We start from the raw sequence: 19,260 nt of genomic DNA on the forward strand, positions 1-19,260 counted from the left end.
AGAGGCCATGAGCTCTGGCAAGAATGTGTGCAGACTAAACAGCCAACTGTGTGAGTCCCCAGTTATCACAGGTACAAGGAAGGCCAGGTAGGAAATTTAAGAAAATAAGGCAACAATAAATAAATAAATAAATAAATAAATAAATAAATAAATAAATAAATAAATAAATAAAAGCAGCAAGAGCCAGAAAGAGAGAAAGAGTCAAATGGATTGAGAGCATGTAGGAGGCCCCAACACACCATGATCACTGCTAGGAATGACCCTAAAGCAGAGTCAGGAGAACTGCTGCATGTGGCTCTACAAAACAAAATTAAATAACAATAAACATGTGTTTGTCCTACATTATGCCACTCCTTCCTTCCCGCATCTTTCTTCACCAGTCAACAACCATTGTGGGGAAAAAAAAACACCTTGAGATGGGGGCCAGTATCTGCCTTGCCCGCTCTAGTGTAGGAAGGACAGTGGTTCGATCCCCCAACATCCCATATGGACCCCAAACCAGGAACGATTTCTGAGCACATAGCCAGGAGTAACTCCTGAGCGTCATCGGGTGTGGCCCAAAAACTAAAAACAAACAAACAAACAAAAAACTGAGATAATGGAGATTGTGTTGGGATGGACTCAGGGCAGCCATAAGGGAGGAGGCCCCCTTAAGAGTGCAGTGGGAGGCCTAAGGGTACTGAATGAGGAGGGAGTGTTCGGATACTGTCTAGATTGCTGGCTCATGCTTCTTTTCCTGGTTTTTGTTTGGGGGCCACACCTGGTGATGCTCAGGGCTTACTCCTAACTGTGCTCAGGGATCATTCCTGGTAGTGCTGCTAGGAATCATATGAAGTGCTTTGACAAAGCTTTATTGTTGTATCACTCAGGCCCCTGCATTGTTTTTCTGTTTGTTTGTTTTTGTTTTGTTTGTTTTTGTTTTTGGGTCACACCTGGCAGAGCCCAGGGGTTACTCCTGGCTCTCCACTCAGAAGTCACTCCTGGCAGGCTTGGGGGACCATATGAAATGCCGGGATTCGAACCACCATCCTTCTGCATGCAAGGCAAATGCCCTACCTCCATGGTATCTCTCCAGTCGGTCCCTGCAATGGGGTTTTAAGAGAGGAGTAAAACCCAGCATGTGGAAAGGGGAGAGGCTGTCTAGACTGAGGCAGAGTATGTCCAAGGGCTCTGGGATACAAGGATTTTAGACCTCTGAGGATCTAAGGTCCAGTTCCTGGGAGCTCAGTGGGCCAAAGAGGGCAAGGGAAGTAAGACTGGACTGGACTGGACTCCATCTCCTCAGGTTTTCCAGGAACTTTGTGTGGGGTTGGGGAGAGGGGAGATCACCTCTCTGCATGCAGCAAGGGGCATATAAGGAGGAAGGCCTGGAGAGGACAGATATATGAAGTGTACGTCAGAGGGGCTCCAGAATCTTTCTGGAAACAGTCACTGACAGTCTCTGGCTATTGACCTGACTGTAAACATACAGCAGGGTTCTCATCCCATTAAGACTTTTTCTGGTGCAAGAGGAGAGGGAGAGACTCACTGGGGTTTAGGGGGAGGCATATTTCTTTAGCATTGAAGAAGGAATTGGCTGACCCAAATAAATCTCACCCCAAACAGCTGAGCTCCCTTAGTACCTTTAGTCACCTTCCCTAGAAGAGAGTGGCCAGAGGGACCACACAGTTATCTTAGACGTTTCTGGAACCCACTCACTGTGCTCTGTTGGAAAAAGAGGGAAGGGAGGGAAGTGAAGGGTAGAAAGAAGGGGAAGGGGAAGAACTGGGTGAGGGGCAGGAAAGTAAGAGAAGGGGAGGTATGGAAGAGGAATAAGAAAAAGGGAGGGGAGAGAAGGGTGGAAGAGAAAGGGAAGAAGGGGGAGGAGATGGGAGGAAAGGAAGGGGAAAAGAGTAAAGAGGTGAAGATGGGGAGGGAGAGGCACAGAGCTGAGTGTCACATTTGCTCAGCATCATATAGTCATTTCTAGGAACACTGCAGATGTTCCTGGAGACTGCTCTAAAGGCTTTCCTGATTGGCATTGACTTGCCACCCTATAACCCCAAGCAATAGGTGCTAGCATCATCCTACTTTATAGATGAGGGTATTGAGGCTCGAGAGGCCTGAAGTGTACAGCTTGAATCTGATGAAGCCAGATCTTCAAGGCTACAATGGCCTTGAATTGGCTGGAGTGGGACACAAGGGCCTTAGTTTATACACTATGCAGGATGGGACTATGCCAGGGGAAGGGAGTTGCCCAAAGCCACAAAGCAGCAAAGAGGCAGAAGTTTGGGTCCAGATCACAGTAGGGGGATGGACTTAATGAGAGATGAATAGACACCTGTGAGAAGTGGAGTTGGGTACAGGTGTAGGACAGAAATTGGGTTTCTATCTACCTACCTACCTACCTACCTACCTACCTACCTACCTACCTATCTATCTATCATCTATCTATCTATCTATCTATCTATCTATCTATCTATCTATCTATCATCTACCTACCTATATCTATCATCTATATCTATCTATCTATGAGTTCTATCGATCTATCTGCCTGCCTGCCTGTGTCTGTCTGTCTATCATCTCCCTGCTCATTCATTTATTTTTGCCACACCGGAAATTACACCTTGGGGGATTTACCCATGCAAGGCACATACTTTACCACTCAGCCTTGACCCCACTCTTCAGTTTCCCTTTTAAAGGGACTTCCCCTAAGTGGGGGATTTCGGTTGGAAAGTTGCAAGCAATCCACTTCGTATTGCAATTCACATTCTCTTCCCAGGATCAGAAAAGAAACTGAAAGTTGGCAGGAGAGGAGGGAAGGGGGAAGGGAGAGGCTGAGAACTGATGAATTGGGTTGAATTTCTGGTGACCTCATCAAGCCTAGGGGACAGAGGCAGAGAGCTGGGATTACATGCCTCTTTCTATTGGTGCAATTGAGCCCCAGAGTGAGTGAGAGAGAGAGAACTCAGTTAGATAGGGACTTTGCAATTTATTCCACCACTCCCACTGTCCCCACAGATGCACACACCCTCACCCACATTCGCTCACCCTCACACAGAAATCTCACATTTTTGTTTTGGGGCCACACCCACTGGCACTCTGGCCTTACTCCTGACTCTGCACTCAGAAATCACTCCTGGTGGGCCCGGAGAGATAGCACAGTGGCGTTTGCCTTGCAAGCAGCCGATCCAGGACCAAAGGTGGTTGGTTCAAATCCTGGTGTCCCATATGGTCCCCCGTGCCTGCCAGGAGCTATTTCTGAGCAGATAGCCAGGAGTAACCCCTTGAGCACCGCCGGGTGTGACCCAAAAACAAAAACAAAAACAACAACAACAACAACAACAAAGAAATCACTCCTGGCAGGCTCAGGGGACCATATAGGAATCTGGGAATCGACCCAGTTCATTCCAGGTCAGCTGTGTGCAAGGCAAATGCCCTACTGCTGTGCTATCGCTTCGGTCCCAGACAACTCAAATTATGAAAAGAAACTTTTAGAGGATCAGGAGCTAACAGCGAGTAAGGTTTACATGCAGCCAACCAGGGCTCAATCTCTGGCACCCGATATGGTGCCAAGCACTGCCATAAGTGACCCTGAGTGATCCCTGAGTGCAGAGCCAGGATTGAGTGAGCCTTGAACACTGCTGGGTATGGCCCTCCCAAACGAACACACGGAGTAAAAACAAATAAAGCGAAGTGATAGCACAGCGATAAGGCGTTTTTGCCTTACACACTGCCGACCTGGGACAGGCCCGGTTTCAATCCCCGGCATCCCATATGTTTCCCCAAGCCTGCCAGGAGTGATTTCTGAGTGCAGAGCCAAAAATAACCCCTGAGAGCCACCACAGAGTGTGGCCCAAAACCAAACCAAAACAAAACAAAAAATACTTTTAGAATCCTAGTTTTTTTTTTTCCCCTTTATGGTAACAGGGATCAAATCCAGGGTTTCACACATGGAAGGCAAGTGCTCTACTGCGGAATCACCTCCTCAGCCCTGACCCCTGTCCCATGATTTGGCAGTTGTTTGGATGGTAGGTCTCAGTGCCCCAGAATTCAGGGTTCAAAGCCACTCTCTCCCCAAGGTCCTTAACTGCTTCTCCTAAATCAGAAGCAGCGGAACCCTCTGAGGCCAACCCAACGTCATGTTTCTAAGACTCAGAGACAAGCTCTTGCTGTTTATGCTGATTTGCTGTTGCTCACAAGGAAGTTTCACCCCTCTGTGTTTCCTTCTCTAGAAACAGGAACAATGACACACATCATATGATGCCTGAGCGCAGTCATGGAAAGAAATTGGCACAGGGTTGCCTTACAATAAGTAGGTAGGGGCCAGAGAAAGCTCAGTGTGCTTTACATTCAAGTTGACCCCGGGTTAATCCCCAGCACCACATAGGGGTCCCTGAGCTGAACCAGTAGTGATCCCTGAGTGAAGAAAGAAAGAGGGCCAGAGTGATAACACAGCAGCTAGGGCATTTGCCTTGTATGCAGCTGACCCGGGTTCAATCCCCCAGCATCCCATATGGTCCTTTGAACCTGCCAGGAGTGATTCTGAGCACAGAGCGAGGAAGTAACCTATGAGCAGTGCCTGGTGTGGCCCAAAAGACCAAATTTAACCCCCCCCCCAAAAAAAAAGGAAGGAAGGAAATCTTGCACCTTAGCATCCCCTACATCATTTGGGCACCCTCCTCTGGGTATTATCCTCCTCTTTAGGAACCATTGTCCTGAATTTCTCTAGCCATCCAGTCCCCAGACCTCCTCTTTCTTTCCTTCCCACCTTATACAAAGATTGTGCTGCTTCATCCAGGCACCCCTGCAAGCCCCTCCTCTATGAAGCCCACCGGACTCTGCCTGACCCAGCTCTAAGTTTCTTTCTCCCACAAGAACTGCCCATTTCTTCTCTTGCATGGGAACCCCCGAGGGTCTGGGCCTGGGGTGACTCACCTTTCCTCTGTGAGTAGAAGGAGGAACTCCAGTCTGGAAGCATGAATCATGGTGCTTCACTTGTGACCCTGCAATGAGCCAACTGAGACCCAAGCAGAAGAGGAGAGAGGTCGGTCCTCAGGGAGAGCAGCCTTGGGACTCATAGGCCTCTGGAAGAGCAGCATTTTAGGGATGCTCTGAGGAGATGAGGACCTGGATTGGGGTGTGCCACTGCCCTGTCCACTCCCCCATTCTGCCACTAGGGGGGCCCACCTCCATCTTCGACTAAAGTGTCCCCTTTCACCTCCCCTGGCATCTACTTTGCTCCTCCCACTGAGACATCTCAGCCTCCTTCAAGGCCATGGCCATGTTTGCTGAGGCCTGCTGCTATCTCTGTCATGCCCTGTCCCCTCTGACATGCTGAGGACAAAGAAACTCATTCCCTTGCCCTCCATGGTCCATGGTCAGCCAGGGCCAGGGCCTAAGACACTATAGGAGAGGTGGTACCATGTGGACCATGCGGTTCCTTTCCCTGCTGCTCTGTTCTATCAAAAACACACACTTCAAAATTCCCAACCACGAGAGCCTGGGAGTCAGTACTGAGGCTCGACCTGGTTTGGTGGTGATGGGGGAGAAAGGTTGTTGCTTTCTGTTTTTGTTCATTTGTTTGGGGCCACATTTAGTAGTGCTCAGGGCTTATTTCTGGTTCTTTTCTCAGGAATCACTCTTGCTAGGATTCAGGGAGCCTTATGTGGTGATGAGGATCACACCAAGTTGGCCACATGCAGGAAAAGCGCTCCTCTCCAGTCCCCCAATCTTGATTGTCTCCTCCTCTTAGTTCCCTGAAAATCTCTAGCTCTTACCCTGCTGGGTGGTCCCAGTGGTTCTTTGCACTGTAGGGCCCAAGCTTTACCTTAGCCTCCCTGAACCCAATATCAAACTATCCAGAATCACCTGGAGTAAACTCTGGGTCATCTGTGGCCCCAGAACACAGCTTGTGATGTCCACTCACCACCAGAAGAAGTTTTCTTTTTTTTTTTTTTTTTGGTTTTTGGGTCACACCTGGCAGCGCTCAAGGGTTACTCCTGGCTCCAGGTTCAGAAATCGCTCCTACCAGGCTTGGGATTTGAACCAATGACCTTCTGCATGAAAGGCAAATGCTCTACCTCCATGCTATCTCTCCGGCCCCCAGAAATTTTTATACCATAGCCTCAGAGACCCACCAAGGCACTCAGCTTCTCACAGGATCCCCCACACAAACCAGCCACCCTTGTTCACTCTGAGACATTTTCCCTCAGAACCATACACTCAGTCGTCAGCCTGTCACAGATAGAAGCAGTCACCAGCGCAGTTTCAGACAGCACACACCCAGAAAGTCTTCGAGTCACCAGGAGTCACCGAGCCTTCTCACCTTAGATACACAGACCCAAACCAAGATCCAGAATATAGCACTGGGACACACCTGCCACGCACACCCCAAGTCACAAAATCATACATGCAGATGGACACAGAGTAATAGAGTCACACAGAGAGAAACAGCCGCACACAGTTGCACGCAGGCCCCTGGAGACTGGAACAATGGGCACATTGTCTGAGCTGGCAGCAGCTGGGGAGGAAGGAGCTCAGTGTGGACAGAGGAGGCCGTGGGGGATGCCCACCCCATGGCCCTCCACCCCAAGTCTCTTAAGCCTTTCCCTCTTCCAGAACCCAGATTCTGCCGGGACCTGGTTTTGTTAAGGGATTGGACTCCAGGCAGTCCCTCTGCAGAGAATGACTGATGGGATGCAGGGGCTCCCCTGAAGGCTAGGCTTCTTCTGGGCACTCTGATACTCGGGGTTCTGTAATGGGGCAGAGCCTCGGCTCATCCAGACTCATTGGTTCCAAGACATCTGGAGTTTGGAACTCTTAACCTCTAACCCTGCTTTCCCCGGGATTCATGCTTCAGCCATCTAAGCCCTGCAGCCAGCAGTTCTGTGGGTTTTCTATTGTGATCAAGACAGATGTATAGTCACGAGACTGTCTCTTAAGGGCAGCAGGTGAAGTCACTGTCCTGTTAGTGAGCTGCAGTGGATCATGGTACAGGTTCCTGTCCCAAAGGGAACTCTTCTTGTTAGCCACTTGTAAGCAAGCAGTCCAGAACTTTTTTTTCCTTCTTTCCTTCCTTCCTTCCTTCCTTCCTTCCTTCCTTCCTTCCTTCCTTCCTTCCTTCCTTCCTTCCTTCCTTCTTTCCCTTTTTTTTTGTTTGTTTATTTTGGGGCCACACCTGGTGACACTCAGGAGTTACTCCTGGCTATGTGCTCAGAAATCACTCCTGGCTTGGGGGACCATATGGGATGCTGGGGGATCGAACCATTGTCCTTCCTAAACTAGCGTGGGCAAGGCAAGCACCTTACCACTTGTGCCACCACTCCAGCCCCTTGTGTGTGTGTGTTTTTTTTTTCTTCCTTGGATTGAACCCAGAGCCACACACATACAAGACCTATACTGTATCACTGAGCCACATCCCTGGCCCTAATCTTTTAATGGTTGGGGTTGGTTTTGTTTGGGGACCATACCTGCTATTAACCCTTCATTCTCTTTCTCTAAATAATCAAAAACAATTTCAGGAGGTTCCTTATAACCTCTGACAATTTTAGAGGGGCTACACCTGACTGTGCTCAGGAATCACTCTGTACTTAGGGAATCACTTCTGATAGGCTTAGGGGACCAGTTGAGGTGCAGGGCATGAAACCTGGGTCAGCCACATGTAAAGCAAGCACCTAATCTGCTGTACTATCTCTTCAGACCCCCAGACCATTTTAGAAGGTCCATGTAATTTCCTTTTGTTTGTTTGTTTGTTTGTTTTTGGCCACACCCAGTAGTGCTCAGGGGTTACTCTGTGCTCAGAAATCGCTCGATCTTATGGGAAGCCGGGGATCAAACCTGGGTTGACCATGTGCAAGGCAAATGCCCTACCTGTTGTGCTATTGCTCAGACCTCATTTCCCTTTCTGAACCGGGGAGTCCCAGACTGGCAATGAGTGGGAGGCTGTGTGGGAAGCAATCTGGAGGTGGGAAGGTGAAGTAGATATAGGAGTAGGTGCTAAAAACAAACCCATCAACCCTCCCTCACCCTCAATGCTAGGTCTTTAGAAAGTTCCTGATTTCTCAGACCTTGGAGTGTCTCCACACCTCTCAGTAGGAGGGAGGGACAGAGAGACAGAGGTACAGGCTGATCTGTCTAAGACATAGCCTCATTTTTGTAACATTTTGCTTCCTCCAACCCACATCTCCTTCCTCTTGGAGACTCAGGGCTGTGGCAGGCATATATATTGGGGGGGGGGCAACCAGGACTTTGGGATTCTCACAGGTCTGTAGATGGGGACCAGAACCTGAGTTACCTGTCACCCCTTATTTTTTTTTTGTTTGTTTTTTGTTTTTTGAGCCACACCCTGCGGTGCTCAGGGGTTACTCCTGGCTGTCTGCTCAGAAATAGCTCCTGGCAGGCACGGGGGACCATATGGGACACCGGGATTCGAACCAACCACCTTTGGTCCTGGATCGGCTGCTTGCAAGGCAAATGCCGCTGTGCTATCTCTCCGGGCCCGTCACCCCCCCCCTTTTTTTTTTTTTTTTTTTTTTTGGTTTTTGGGCCACACCCGGCGGTGCTCAGGGGTTACTCCTGGCTGTCTGCTCAGAAAAAGCTCCTGGCAGGCACGGGGGCCATATGGGACACCGGGATTCGAACCAACCACCTTAGGTCCTGGATTGGCTGCTTGCAAGGCAAACGCCGCTGTGCTATCTCTCCGGGCCCACCCCTTATTTTTATATCCATCATCCCTCCCTGTTAGACTGAGTTAGAGGCTGGGCAGCCTTGGGGGGCCATGCTCATGAGTCTCTTAGGTGAGAGGCACCTTGCAGAGGCCCCAACTCTACCCTTCAGTAAATGGAGTGCTTTCAGATAATTCTCTGTTCTCCTGAGGCTCCTTGCCTGGTTGGAGAACCTGGTGCAGGGGAAGAGCCTAAGAACTCAGATTGTGCAACTCTGCTTCCAAAGTGAGGCCTTTAGGGACCACCCGGGAGTGACGGGGCTGAAGGGGCTGAAGGTGGAATTGTCTGCGAAGGGTTTGTGTGACAGACCACCAAGGAACTGAAGATAAGTCTTTTTTGGTTTTGGGGTCACTCCTGGCTCTACGCTCAGAAATAGCCCCTGACAGACTTGGGGGACCATGTAAGATGCCGGGATTCGAACCATCGTCCTTCTGCATGCAAGGCAAACACCTTAACTCCATACTATCTCTCTGACCCCAAGATAAGCCATTTTGACCAGAGTGGTCCTGGATCAAAAGACTCAGCTGGGGGTGGGGTGGAGACAGGTAAGGTAATAATGGTTGACCCCCCCCCACCTTAGGGGTATTTCTAGTCTGGGGGCGGGGGCAGTGCAGAAGCAGTGGTGTGTGTGTGTGTGTGTGTGTGTGTGTTTCTATGACTACAATCTGGAGCAGAATTAAGGACCAGTCGTCAGTCAGACCTGTGTGGTGTGGGTCAGCTGCGAGTCCCTCCAAGAGTTCACAGGGGCTGCTGTCATGCAGCCTCCTCCCGCTGGGAAGGAGGGTGTCCATTCCAGGCGTTGGGGGCGTCCACTCCGACGACGTAGAGTAGTACACGATCACGCTCTCCCTTTTCCTCTAGGAACGCCCCTACCCTACTCAGCTAGCCGAGGGCCGCTTCTTTCCTTCCCAGACCATCCACCGACCCACCACTTGGCCTTGGCCATCCGGCGGCTGGGGGCCTGGACCACACAGCCCCGCCGCGCGGCGCAGCATCCTCTCGAGAGAGCCCGGCCGGCCAGGCCCTCTGGCCTCTAGCCCCTCGCCCCTCGCCCCTCGCCCCGCCCCCGGGCCTCGATTGGCCGCTCATTTAAATGCCCGGCCACGCCCCCTCCCCGGTCGCCTATATAAGGGCGCGCGCGGCGGGCGGCGGGCGGCATTCTGGCGCGGAGCGGTACCGCGGCGGGCGCAGCTAGCGGGCCGGGCGCGGAGCGGAGCGGAGAGGCGAGGCGAGGAGAGGGGTGCAGCTCCATTCCCACCCACCCCGGCGCGGGCCCCACCCCTCCCCGGCCAGGCCGACCGACCGACCGACCGACCCCGCCGAACGCGCGCGCCCTCCCTCCCGCCCGCCCCTGCGGCGCGAGCCCGGGGCGCCCCCACCCCAGCGGACCCCCCGCCATGGGCAGCCAGAGCTCCAAGGCTCCCCGGGGCGACGCCGTGAGCGCCGAGGAGGCCGCCGGCGCGTCGCCCGCGAAGGCCAACGGACAGGTGGGTGCCACGGCCCGGCCCCCTGGCTCCCGCAGCGCAGCGCCCCGCACCGCACCGCACCGCACGCCGAGGGCGCGGGCGGGCATCCCGGGCCCGCGCGCTTTGTCCGGCCGGGACACGCGGCGCCCCCTCCCCCGCCCGCCCGCCGCCCGCCGCCCGGGCCTTTGTTCTCGCGCCGCAGCCCCCCGGGCCGGGCGAGGGCGGGAGGAGGGGGAGCACGGGGGGCGGGGAGGGGGCGCCGGCCGATCGCGCCCCGCCGCCTCTTTGTTCGCCGCGCCCCGGCCCCCGGCCGCCCCCGAGCGCCGTGCCGGGGAACAAAGGCGCGGCCCGGCCCGGCCGCTCCGAGGGGGCGCTGCGCTCTGCTCCGCTCGGCTCGGCTCGGCTCGGCCCGGCCCGGCCCGGGGTCCCTCCCGGCCGCCCCGCCGGCTCCGAGCGAGCCCTGGGAGACGGGCCGCGCGCGGGGCGAGGCAGAGGCGAGGCGGGCGGGTCCGGCCCCGAGCAGAGCAGAGCCCCCAGCCCGCTCACCCCACCTCCCGAGGCCTCGAGCGGGCGGTTCACGGGTGGGAGGCGGGCGGGGGCCCCCGAGGCCGACCAGCGCCTCCTGCCGGCCTGGGCGCCCGCCGATGGGCCGGAGGGACGGACGGAGGGAGGGAGGGAGATGTTGGACGGGCGTTCCCCGGCCTCAGCGCGCCCCTCTCTCGGCCTCGCTTGCAGGAGAATGGCCACGTGAAGAGCAACGGGGACCTGTCCCCCAAAGGCGAGGGCGAGTCGCCGCCCGTCAACGGCGCCGAGGACACGGCCGCGGCCGCCGGCGACGCCATCGAGCCCGCTCCGCCCGGCCAGGGCGCCGAGGCCAAGGGCGACGCCGCCGCCGCCGCCCCCAAGGAGACGCCGAAGAAGAAGAAGAAATTCTCCTTCAAGAAGCCTTTCAAGTTGAGCGGCCTGTCCTTCAAGAGGAATCGCAAGGAGGGCGGCGGCGACTCCTCGGCCTCCTCGCCCACCGAGGAGGAGCAGGAGCAGGGGGAGATCGGCGCCTGCAGCGAGGAGGGCGCGGCCCCGGAAGGGGGGCAGGCCGCCGCCGCCCCCGAGAGCCAGGAGCCCCCCGCCCAGGGCGCCGAGGCCGGTGCTGGTGCTGCTGCCGCCGCCTCCCAGGGCGGAGACGCGGAGGCGGAGGAGGCCGGGCCCCAGGCTGCAGAGCCGTCCTCCCCCTCGGGGCCCGAGAGCGGCCCCGCGCCGGCCGCCGAGCAGAATGAGTAGCCGGGAGGGGCAGGCGGGTGACCTCGGAGCTGCAAAAACTGTGCTGTCCCGGCGAGGTCACTGCCTGGACCTGGTGCCCTGGCTGCCTTCCTGTGCCCAGAAAGGAAGGGGCTCTCGCCCCCTCCCAGCCACGTTCCCCCTCCTCGCCCTCCTGTGGATTCTCCCATCGTCCGCCTGGCCTTCCTCCCGAGGCCGGTCGAAGGTGGTCCCTTGCAGTTTCCCCAGTTAGGTTAGTGATGTGAAATGCTCCTGGCCCCGCCCCCTCCCCCGAAGGCAATTGCTGGTTTTCTCCCCCAGTTCTTTTCCAAGTAGGTTTTGTTTACTCCCCAAATCCCTGAGCCAGATGTGGGGTGCCTACACTCCCAAATCCTGAGTGTCCAGCTTTCCGCCTGTTGCGTTTTCAGTCTCTTGTGCTGTGCCTCGTGGCACCTGGGCTGGTGCTCACTGCCCCGTCTAGGTTTTTATAAATGTCTTTACTTACTCAAACTCAAACCTCCTGCTTGTGAGTCAACTCTCTCGGTGAGCCAGTATTAGGCTTTGGGGTGGAGGGAGGTCTGTAATGTGAAACAACTTCTTGTTGTCTCCCCGCCCCCTCTCCTGCCCCTCACTCCCATTGTTGTAAATAACTTTTAATGGCCAAACTCCAGATTTGTACTTTTTTTTTCTAACTGCTAAAACCATTCTCTTCCACCTGGTTTTACTGTAACATTTGGAAAAGGAATAAATGTTGTCCCTTTAGCGGTGGTTTGTAATGAGTGATCTGTGGGCAGGACAAGAAGCTTGGTTAACCACAGACCAATGGGAGGGATCAAGTATGTGAAGTGTGTGTGTGTGTGTGTGGAGGGGGGCGTCTTCTGTTTTGGGAATTTATATCTTCACAGCCCTTAGAAGACCAGGACAGTAGAGTTGAAATTGACCCAGGGACATGACCAGAAGACAAGATCAGGAGGGTATAGAAATGTACCATTTTATTACAAAGATTCTGACAAAAATGCAAATAGTATCTCAAAAAAGAAAGGTCTAGCAGTCTCCACTGCAGAATTGGGGGAAGACAGGGCAGGTGGTAGGAGTTTCCAGGCTCACCTGGAATCATCAAGAAGGCATGAGAACAGAAACGACCTAAAAATGGCAGATGTTGTTGTAAGGAGCTGCAAAGCTGAAGATGCAGTCTCCCCTTCTAGAATGTGCTATAAGGGAGCCATTCCAAAACTATGAAGCAGGCACTTGGCATTTCAAGATCCTGCCTTATGACTGCTGAAGGCCCCCTTCATCCATGCCAGCACCCTTTCTGAGTCAAAACTGGGTTGGGACAAGCAGCAAGGCAGCTGAGGAGCTCACCCAGCACATGTGCCCTGGGTACAAGGTTCTGGTTCCTGTCTAGTCCCTGCAGATATTTATATTTAATATATATTTTTATATAAATACACAGGAATAGAAAATATAAAATCTAGGGTTGTAGAAGGGGGGATATAGGATGACTTGGCAAGAGGCCAGAATTGTAGGGATTTGCTCAGGCCAACTTCACCTCTTCCTTGACCCTGTGGAAAGAAGAGACTAGCATGAGATAACCGCCTGGAGTAGGGACAATGATGTGCACAGGTGACCACTGAGGGCTGGGGCTTCCTAGTTTTGCCTAGAACTGCAGGCAGACATGCTGAAAGAGGCTTTTATTGAAGGGCCAACTGTCCCTGGGCCTTTCTCTCCTTTGATGGAATAAAGGGCTGGTGCAATGATGCCAGGGACATGGTTGACAGCTCCTTCCTCACCCTTTGACTTCTTGTTTCTCTTCGGTTTTCTCCTCTTCTGTGACTTCTAGAACATAAAAAGACAGGAACAGCTTAGGGAGCCCTTTCAGAAAGACCCATGAGGTTTTCACTTACCCTGAACTCCCTCCCCAACACTATACAGTTCACTGGACACACAAAAGAATGAGAAAAGCCCATCCCAGGTCCTCCCAATAAGCCCCGGAGAGGAAAACCGGTCAGGCCGGTTTCCCAGCCTAAAGACTGAAGCCAGTGTGCAGAGGCAGCCCCCCAGGGAAACTTGGGGAGAAGTGTTGGGAAAAGGGCTTGGGTTGTATATTGGAGCAGTGCTCCTGACCATGAGGAGCCCAGGCATGTTTCTGACACTGTAGCCTGCTAGGGGGCTCAATTGACCGGTGAGGAAGGCTGAGTTTCCTTTTGTGGGTCCTGCTTGGGAAGGATCTGGGAAACATGGAATCCACAGGGCTGAGGAACCAGCTCCTTCCTCCAGGCTTGGGTTTAGCCTGTGGGCAGGACTGCCCAATCCAAACCCACCTTTCTTCTCCTCTGGTTCTTTTTCTTTCTCATCTTCCGTTTTGACTCTCTTGGCTTTTTTGAAGTTGGAAGAGTTCTTGCGGCCACCTTCTCCCTCCTCCTCTGAATCGGAGAACTCTTCCTCACAGGCAATTCGTTTGTCAGAAGAACAGACTTGGAGGCAATGGAAAGTATGGATGAGAAGGGGATTGGATTCGAGTCCGTACCCCATGTTACCCTGTACCTTTTCCAAGAGACAGGATAGGGAGAGGGAACTTGGGCTCCCTAATTGGTTCCTACAGAACTTGCGTTTCTCAGAGGATGAGAAAGAAGAAAGAAAGGGGCAGAACATAGACGCAGGAAGGCTGGAGGGAGGGGTCAGAGGTGCCCAGGATCTGAATCTTACTAGAGATACGTTTGTCAGGGTCATCTTCCTCCTCATCACCACTCTCCTCTGGGATGGCATCTTCAGGAATTGCCTGCATCTGAACCCCAGGGGCATGGGGCAGCATTCTCAGGTTCTCAAACAGTCTCTGTCTATGACCAATGGGAGAGAGGGTGGCTGGGCTCCAGTTAGGGACAAACCAGAGCTCAGAAGTTCAGTCAAGGGGTGTCTGCAGATATACTCACTTGATCTTCTCCAAGTACTCATTTGTATTCTGGTTAGTCATATTGGAAGGACTGATGTGAAGTTTAAAATCTGGTCCAAAGTATTCAAAATAGTCATTGTATGGAAGCTCTAGTTGGGGGAAGGAAAGGGGAGTCACGAGACCAGCTTCATAGGATCCTGAGCAAAGCATCTGTAAATTTAGCTGGACCTACCCGTCCATCTTCCAAATTGGAAAAATACTTGCAATCTGGGGGAGAGTTGGGTCTTTCCAATTTTTTATTACTGTAACCATTTTGGGTGTGTCATGGATTGAATCCAAGTCTTTATACATGTAAATGTCTCTACACATGTGCTTGAGACTTAACTGGTCAGATCTCAGTGTTTTTAATTCCATTTTCTAGTATTCACACCACAGGTGGAGATATATAGAGAAACAGATAAAATCATCATAAAGACAAGGTCCAAGTTTCTAGGAATATTTAGACAATACTTACATAAACAAACCCTCTACTTATTCCAGTTACCCTATAGAACAGATATATCCAAAGCTGGGCCAGAGCGGTAATACAGCAGTGGGCAAGGAACTTGACTTGCATGTGGGAGACCAGGATTTAAAAATGAGCACCATAAAATGCTCACTGAACCCCATCAGAAGTGATCTCTCAGAGCAAAGGCAGGAGTGAGCCCTGAGGGTTACAAGGACAGGTATGGCCCCAAAGTAAAATAAAATACATAGGGGCCGGGGAGATAGCATAGAGGTAAAGGCATTTATTTGCCTGGCATGCAGAAGGACCATGGTTCAAATCCCAGCATCCCATATGGTCCCCCGAGCCTGCCAGGAGCGATTTCTGAGCTTGGAGCCAGGAGTAACCCCGGAGCATGGCCAGGTGTGACCCAAAACCCCAAAAATAAATAAAATACATAAAGCTAATTAAAAAATTGACGAGGCCAGATAGCATGGAGGTAAGGCATTTGCTTTGCATGCAGAAGGTCATTGGTTCGAATCCCGGCACCCTATATGGTCCCCTAAGCCTGCCAGCAATTTCTGAGCATAGAGCCAGGAGTAACCCCTGAGCACTGCTGGGTGTGACCCAAAACCACCACCAAAAAAAAAAAAAAAAAAAATCGACCATATTCTCCAGACAAGGAGTAGGAAGAAGAGAGGACAGGGTGAAAAGGACCGAGTAGAAACTAATGACTATGGCAATGACTAGCAACAAAAGGGGTGGTTCTCTGACCAACAGGAAGAAGTAAGTGGACCTAAGGACATGAGCCCCCGCCTTTACCATTAGGGATCTCCGTATCTAAGGCCACAGCTGTTTCATATGTCCAGCATCGGGCAACGTTGCGAATGGTATAGCCACCTCCTCCCAGCATCAGCATAGGCAGGTTGAAGCTCTTCACAAATTCCACACACTTGGCATGCCCTTGTGTGGAGACAAGGCATTGGGTTACAGGAGCACCTAGTAGGATCTGGCCCACCATCCATCCCCATGTTACCTGGTCTCACCTTTGATGGTCAGATTGAAGCAACCTAATCGATCTCCAGACAGGGAGTCGGAGCCACACTGTAAGACGACCGCACTGGGCTGGAACATCTCCATTACTTTGGACATGACCTATGGAGGTAGATCCAGATGACTGATAAGCCTCATGAAGAGCTATTTGGGATGGGAACAGCACTCTCCTGCTCTATACCTCCTACTCCTTCCTTGCTACTCTCCCTCACACTGGGTGGTAGAGAAAAAGGAGAACCAGCCTAAGGTGCTCATTGTCCCACTGATTTTAATGCCATTCTGAAAGGATGTCAACTAGCCTTCCATCTTCTAGGCCTAGGAGTCAGTTCAAGCTGCACATGCAAGGCATGTGTCATAAGCCCTGAAAAGTGATTCCTTGCAAGCCCCATAAGCATCATTGGGTGTTACACCCTGTTGGCATCCTCAATCTTACTTCTGTCACTGCCCAAACTCCAGAGCCACATCCTCTAGAAAGATTTTGCCCCCTAGTTGAATTTGCTCTCTACTCACTTGATATAAGCAATATAAGAAATGAGGATATAGTACAGGAGGTAAGGCACTCTGCCTTTCATACGGCCATCTTCAATTGATTCATTGATTCTCCCCAGCGCTGCCCGGATCACTCGAGTAGAGGCAGAAAATAACTCCTGAGTACCACTGTGCACCCCCTAGTTCTCAAGACATTTGCAAGGAAGCACTTCACTTTTATTTTTCCTATTCTCAAAACTATAGTCTAACTTGACTGAGGACAGAGACCCTCCTCAGACTTCTTTATATGGACAGGATAAAGCATATAGCAGGCACTTGGGTGTTTGCTGAATGACTACCTGACTTTCTCAGATCAATACTAATAAGTCATTCTTTTTTGTTTACTGGTGAAGATTTAACCATTCACCTTGGCATTCAAACTCCTTTGTTTGCTTATGGGCCACACCCAGTGGTGTTCAGAAGCTATTTTTTTGTATTTTTGGGTCACACCTGTGGCTAGGCTCTGCACTAAGAAAACACTGGCAGGTTCCAGGAAACTATATATGTCTAGAATGGAACGAATGGAACCCAAACTGGCCCTGTGCAAGGCAAGCACCCTATCCACTGTACTATCTCTTCAGCTCCGTCAATTTAGTTTTTGAGGGTCATTCCAGAGGTGCTTGGAGAACCATGTAGCATCAGGGACTGAACTTGGGTCTCCAGCATGCAAAGCATGTTCTTCAATGTTAGGGCGGTTCCTGCCCTTTGAGCTATCACCCTGGCCAACTCTTAAGGGCTATCGGAAACAACGACCCTCTATTCATTTCCCAATACATCTATTAGTATTCCTCCACACATCACACTGGCTTCTTTTTTTTTTTTTTTTTTTTCTCTTCTTTTTATCACACTGGCTTCTAACACTAGATTTTAACACCTTCACTTCACTGGGACCTTTTCTTTTTTTTTTTTTTTTTGGTTTTTGGGCCACACCCTGTGACGCTCAGGGGTTACTCCTGGCTATGCGCTCAGAAGTTGCTCCTGGCTTCTTGGGGGACCATATGGGGCGCCGGGGCACCTTACCTCCAGCGCCACCGCCCGGCCCCTTCACTGGGACCTTTCACTCTCCCAACTGTCACTCTATATTCCAGTTCCCACATCCTGCTTCATTTAGAAAACTAACTCAAATGTCACTACTCTGACACCCTTTACTCAGACCACGGTGATCCCAGGCCACAAAGATTATGATATGTGCCATATCACAGGATGGGGGTCCTCAGGGACAAAGAGCATGTCTTTTGGTTTTGGGGATATACCCTGCAGTGCTCAATGCTTACTCCTAGTAAGCTCAGGGGACTGTATGTGGGGCTGGAGATTGGATCTGGGTTGGAAGCATGCAAAGCAAGCCTACCATTGCAGTATCACCCTGGCCCCATGTCAAAACAAGTAAACAAAGCCAAATATTTTTGGTGCTGGGGACACAATCTGGGGCCATATATGAGGATCAGTTAGTTATCTTACCACTGAGGTGTACTCCCAAACAGTGGGAGTGTTCAGTGGGCCCAGGGTCACTCCGATGATAGTAGTCATGCAGACAGGCAGTTGGATGCTAAAGCAGTTGGATGCAGAGCTGCTAAGGCCCTGTACAGTGCCAGTGATCCTCAGAGATACTGTAGTACTGCTCAGAGGCAAGTTTTATTGTTTCGTTTTTAGGACATACCTAATGACGTTCAGGGGTTATTCCTGGCTTTGCTGAGGAATGTTGAGGGATGCTGAGGATTGAACGCAGGTCGGCCGTGTGCTAGGACAACTGTCCTACTTACTCTATTTATCCTTGTACACGGTTTGGTCACATATAAGGTAATCACTCTACCTACTGTATTATCTCACTCTGGCCCCCTTTCAGCACCAAGTTTTAATATGTGAACTCTCTCTCTGGCCCCCTTTTTTGTTTATTTTATTTTATTTTATTTTATTTTTGGTTTTTGGGCCACACCCAGTAATGCTCAGGGATTACTCCTGGCTATGCGCTCAGAAGTCGCTCCTGGCTTGGGGGACCACATGGGATACCGGGGGCCCGTCCTAGGCTAGCACTGGCAAGGCAGACACCTTACCTCTAGCGCCACCACGCCGGCCCCTCTTTTTTATTTTTTTAATCTTTTTTGTTTAGGGTCACATCTGGCAGTACTCAGGACTTACTCCCGGCTCTGTGCTCAAAGATCAATGTCAGAGGTACTTGAACTCAAGATTGCCTGTGAGAAAGGCAAACACCTATCTTTTTTTTTGGGGGGGGGGCACACCCAGTGAGTCTCAGAAATTACTCTTGGCTATGTGCTCAGAAATGGCTCCTGGCTTGGGGGACCATATAGGATGCCATGGATCTAACTGCGGTCCATCCCAGGTCAGTCGCATGCAAGACAAACGCACTACTGCTGCGCCTCCACTCTGGCCCCATTATCTTATTTCTCTGGTCCTGTCACAATACTTTTGGGGGGGGGGTTACATTCAGCAGTGCTCAGGGTGAGCCTGTTCCTGTTCTGTACTAAGAGATTTTGGGACCATCTGTGGTGCCTGGGATCAAACCCAGGCTGACTGCATGCAAGGCAAGTGCCCTACATGCCATAATATTGCTCTGGCCCCATAATATTTTTGTTCTGTTTTGGGGCCATAACCAGCAGTGTTCAGGGGTTACTCCTGGCTCTGTGCTCAGGGGATTATATGAGATGCCAGGGGATAGAACCTGGGTTGGTGCATGCAAGGCAAACACCTACCCATTGTGCTATCGCTCCAGTCCATCCAACATAATATTATATGCAATGGGTATTTGGCTCACAAGAGGCATCAACAAATATTTGGGTGAATTTTGTTCCTCTCACTGACCACAAAGCATGCAATTAAGGATTGAAAGGCATGTAGCCAGCCTTTCCGTGGAGAGGTCCCAGA

At 51.8% G+C, this 19,260-nt stretch overlaps 2 protein-coding genes across 3 annotated transcripts in view; one reads left to right on the plus strand and one right to left on the minus strand.

The window, feature by feature from the left end:
- The first annotated feature begins 10,052 nt into the window (after nt 1–10,052).
- Nucleotides 10,053–11,713, plus strand: MARCKSL1 (MARCKS like 1). The gene is made up of 2 exons (XM_049775046.1): nt 10,053–10,192; nt 10,907–11,713. Exons 1-2 carry the CDS (start codon nt 10,103–10,105, stop codon nt 11,447–11,449), a joined length of 633 nt encoding a protein of 210 aa, XP_049631003.1. The 5' UTR covers nt 10,053–10,102; the 3' UTR covers nt 11,450–11,713.
- Nucleotides 11,714–12,391: 678 nt separating this feature from the next.
- Nucleotides 12,392–19,260, minus strand: part of HDAC1 (histone deacetylase 1) — a 40,519-nt gene continuing 33,650 nt past the window's right edge. For both annotated transcript variants that reach the window (XM_049774811.1, XM_049774810.1), the window contains 7 exons: nt 15,846–15,954; nt 15,622–15,762; nt 14,356–14,464; nt 14,132–14,262; nt 13,747–13,899; nt 13,216–13,261; nt 12,392–12,987 (listed from right to left, as the gene is read on the minus strand). In XM_049774811.1, coding sequence (XP_049630768.1) covers nt 12,960–12,987; nt 13,216–13,261; nt 13,747–13,899; nt 14,132–14,262; nt 14,356–14,464; nt 15,622–15,762; nt 15,846–15,954 — 717 coding nt within the window. In that variant the 3' untranslated portion in view covers nt 12,392–12,959. The remainder of the gene's footprint in view (nt 12,988–13,215; nt 13,262–13,746; nt 13,900–14,131; nt 14,263–14,355; nt 14,465–15,621; nt 15,763–15,845; nt 15,955–19,260) is intronic.

Source organism: Suncus etruscus, chromosome 6 (genome assembly GCF_024139225.1).
Source record: "Suncus etruscus isolate mSunEtr1 chromosome 6, mSunEtr1.pri.cur, whole genome shotgun sequence".
Lineage (NCBI taxonomy): Eukaryota > Metazoa > Chordata > Mammalia > Eulipotyphla > Soricidae > Suncus > Suncus etruscus.

Bases quoted from the DNA above. Each gene is read 5' to 3' on its own strand.
- MARCKSL1 (XM_049775046.1), top strand. From the start codon at position 10,103: ATGGGCAGCCAGAGCTCCAAGGCTCCCCGGGGCGACGCCGTGAGCGCC. The intron at 10,193-10,906 runs GTGGGTGCCACG...CCTCGCTTGCAG, and splicing joins CCGCGAAGGCCAACGGACAG to GAGAATGGCCACGTGAAGAG.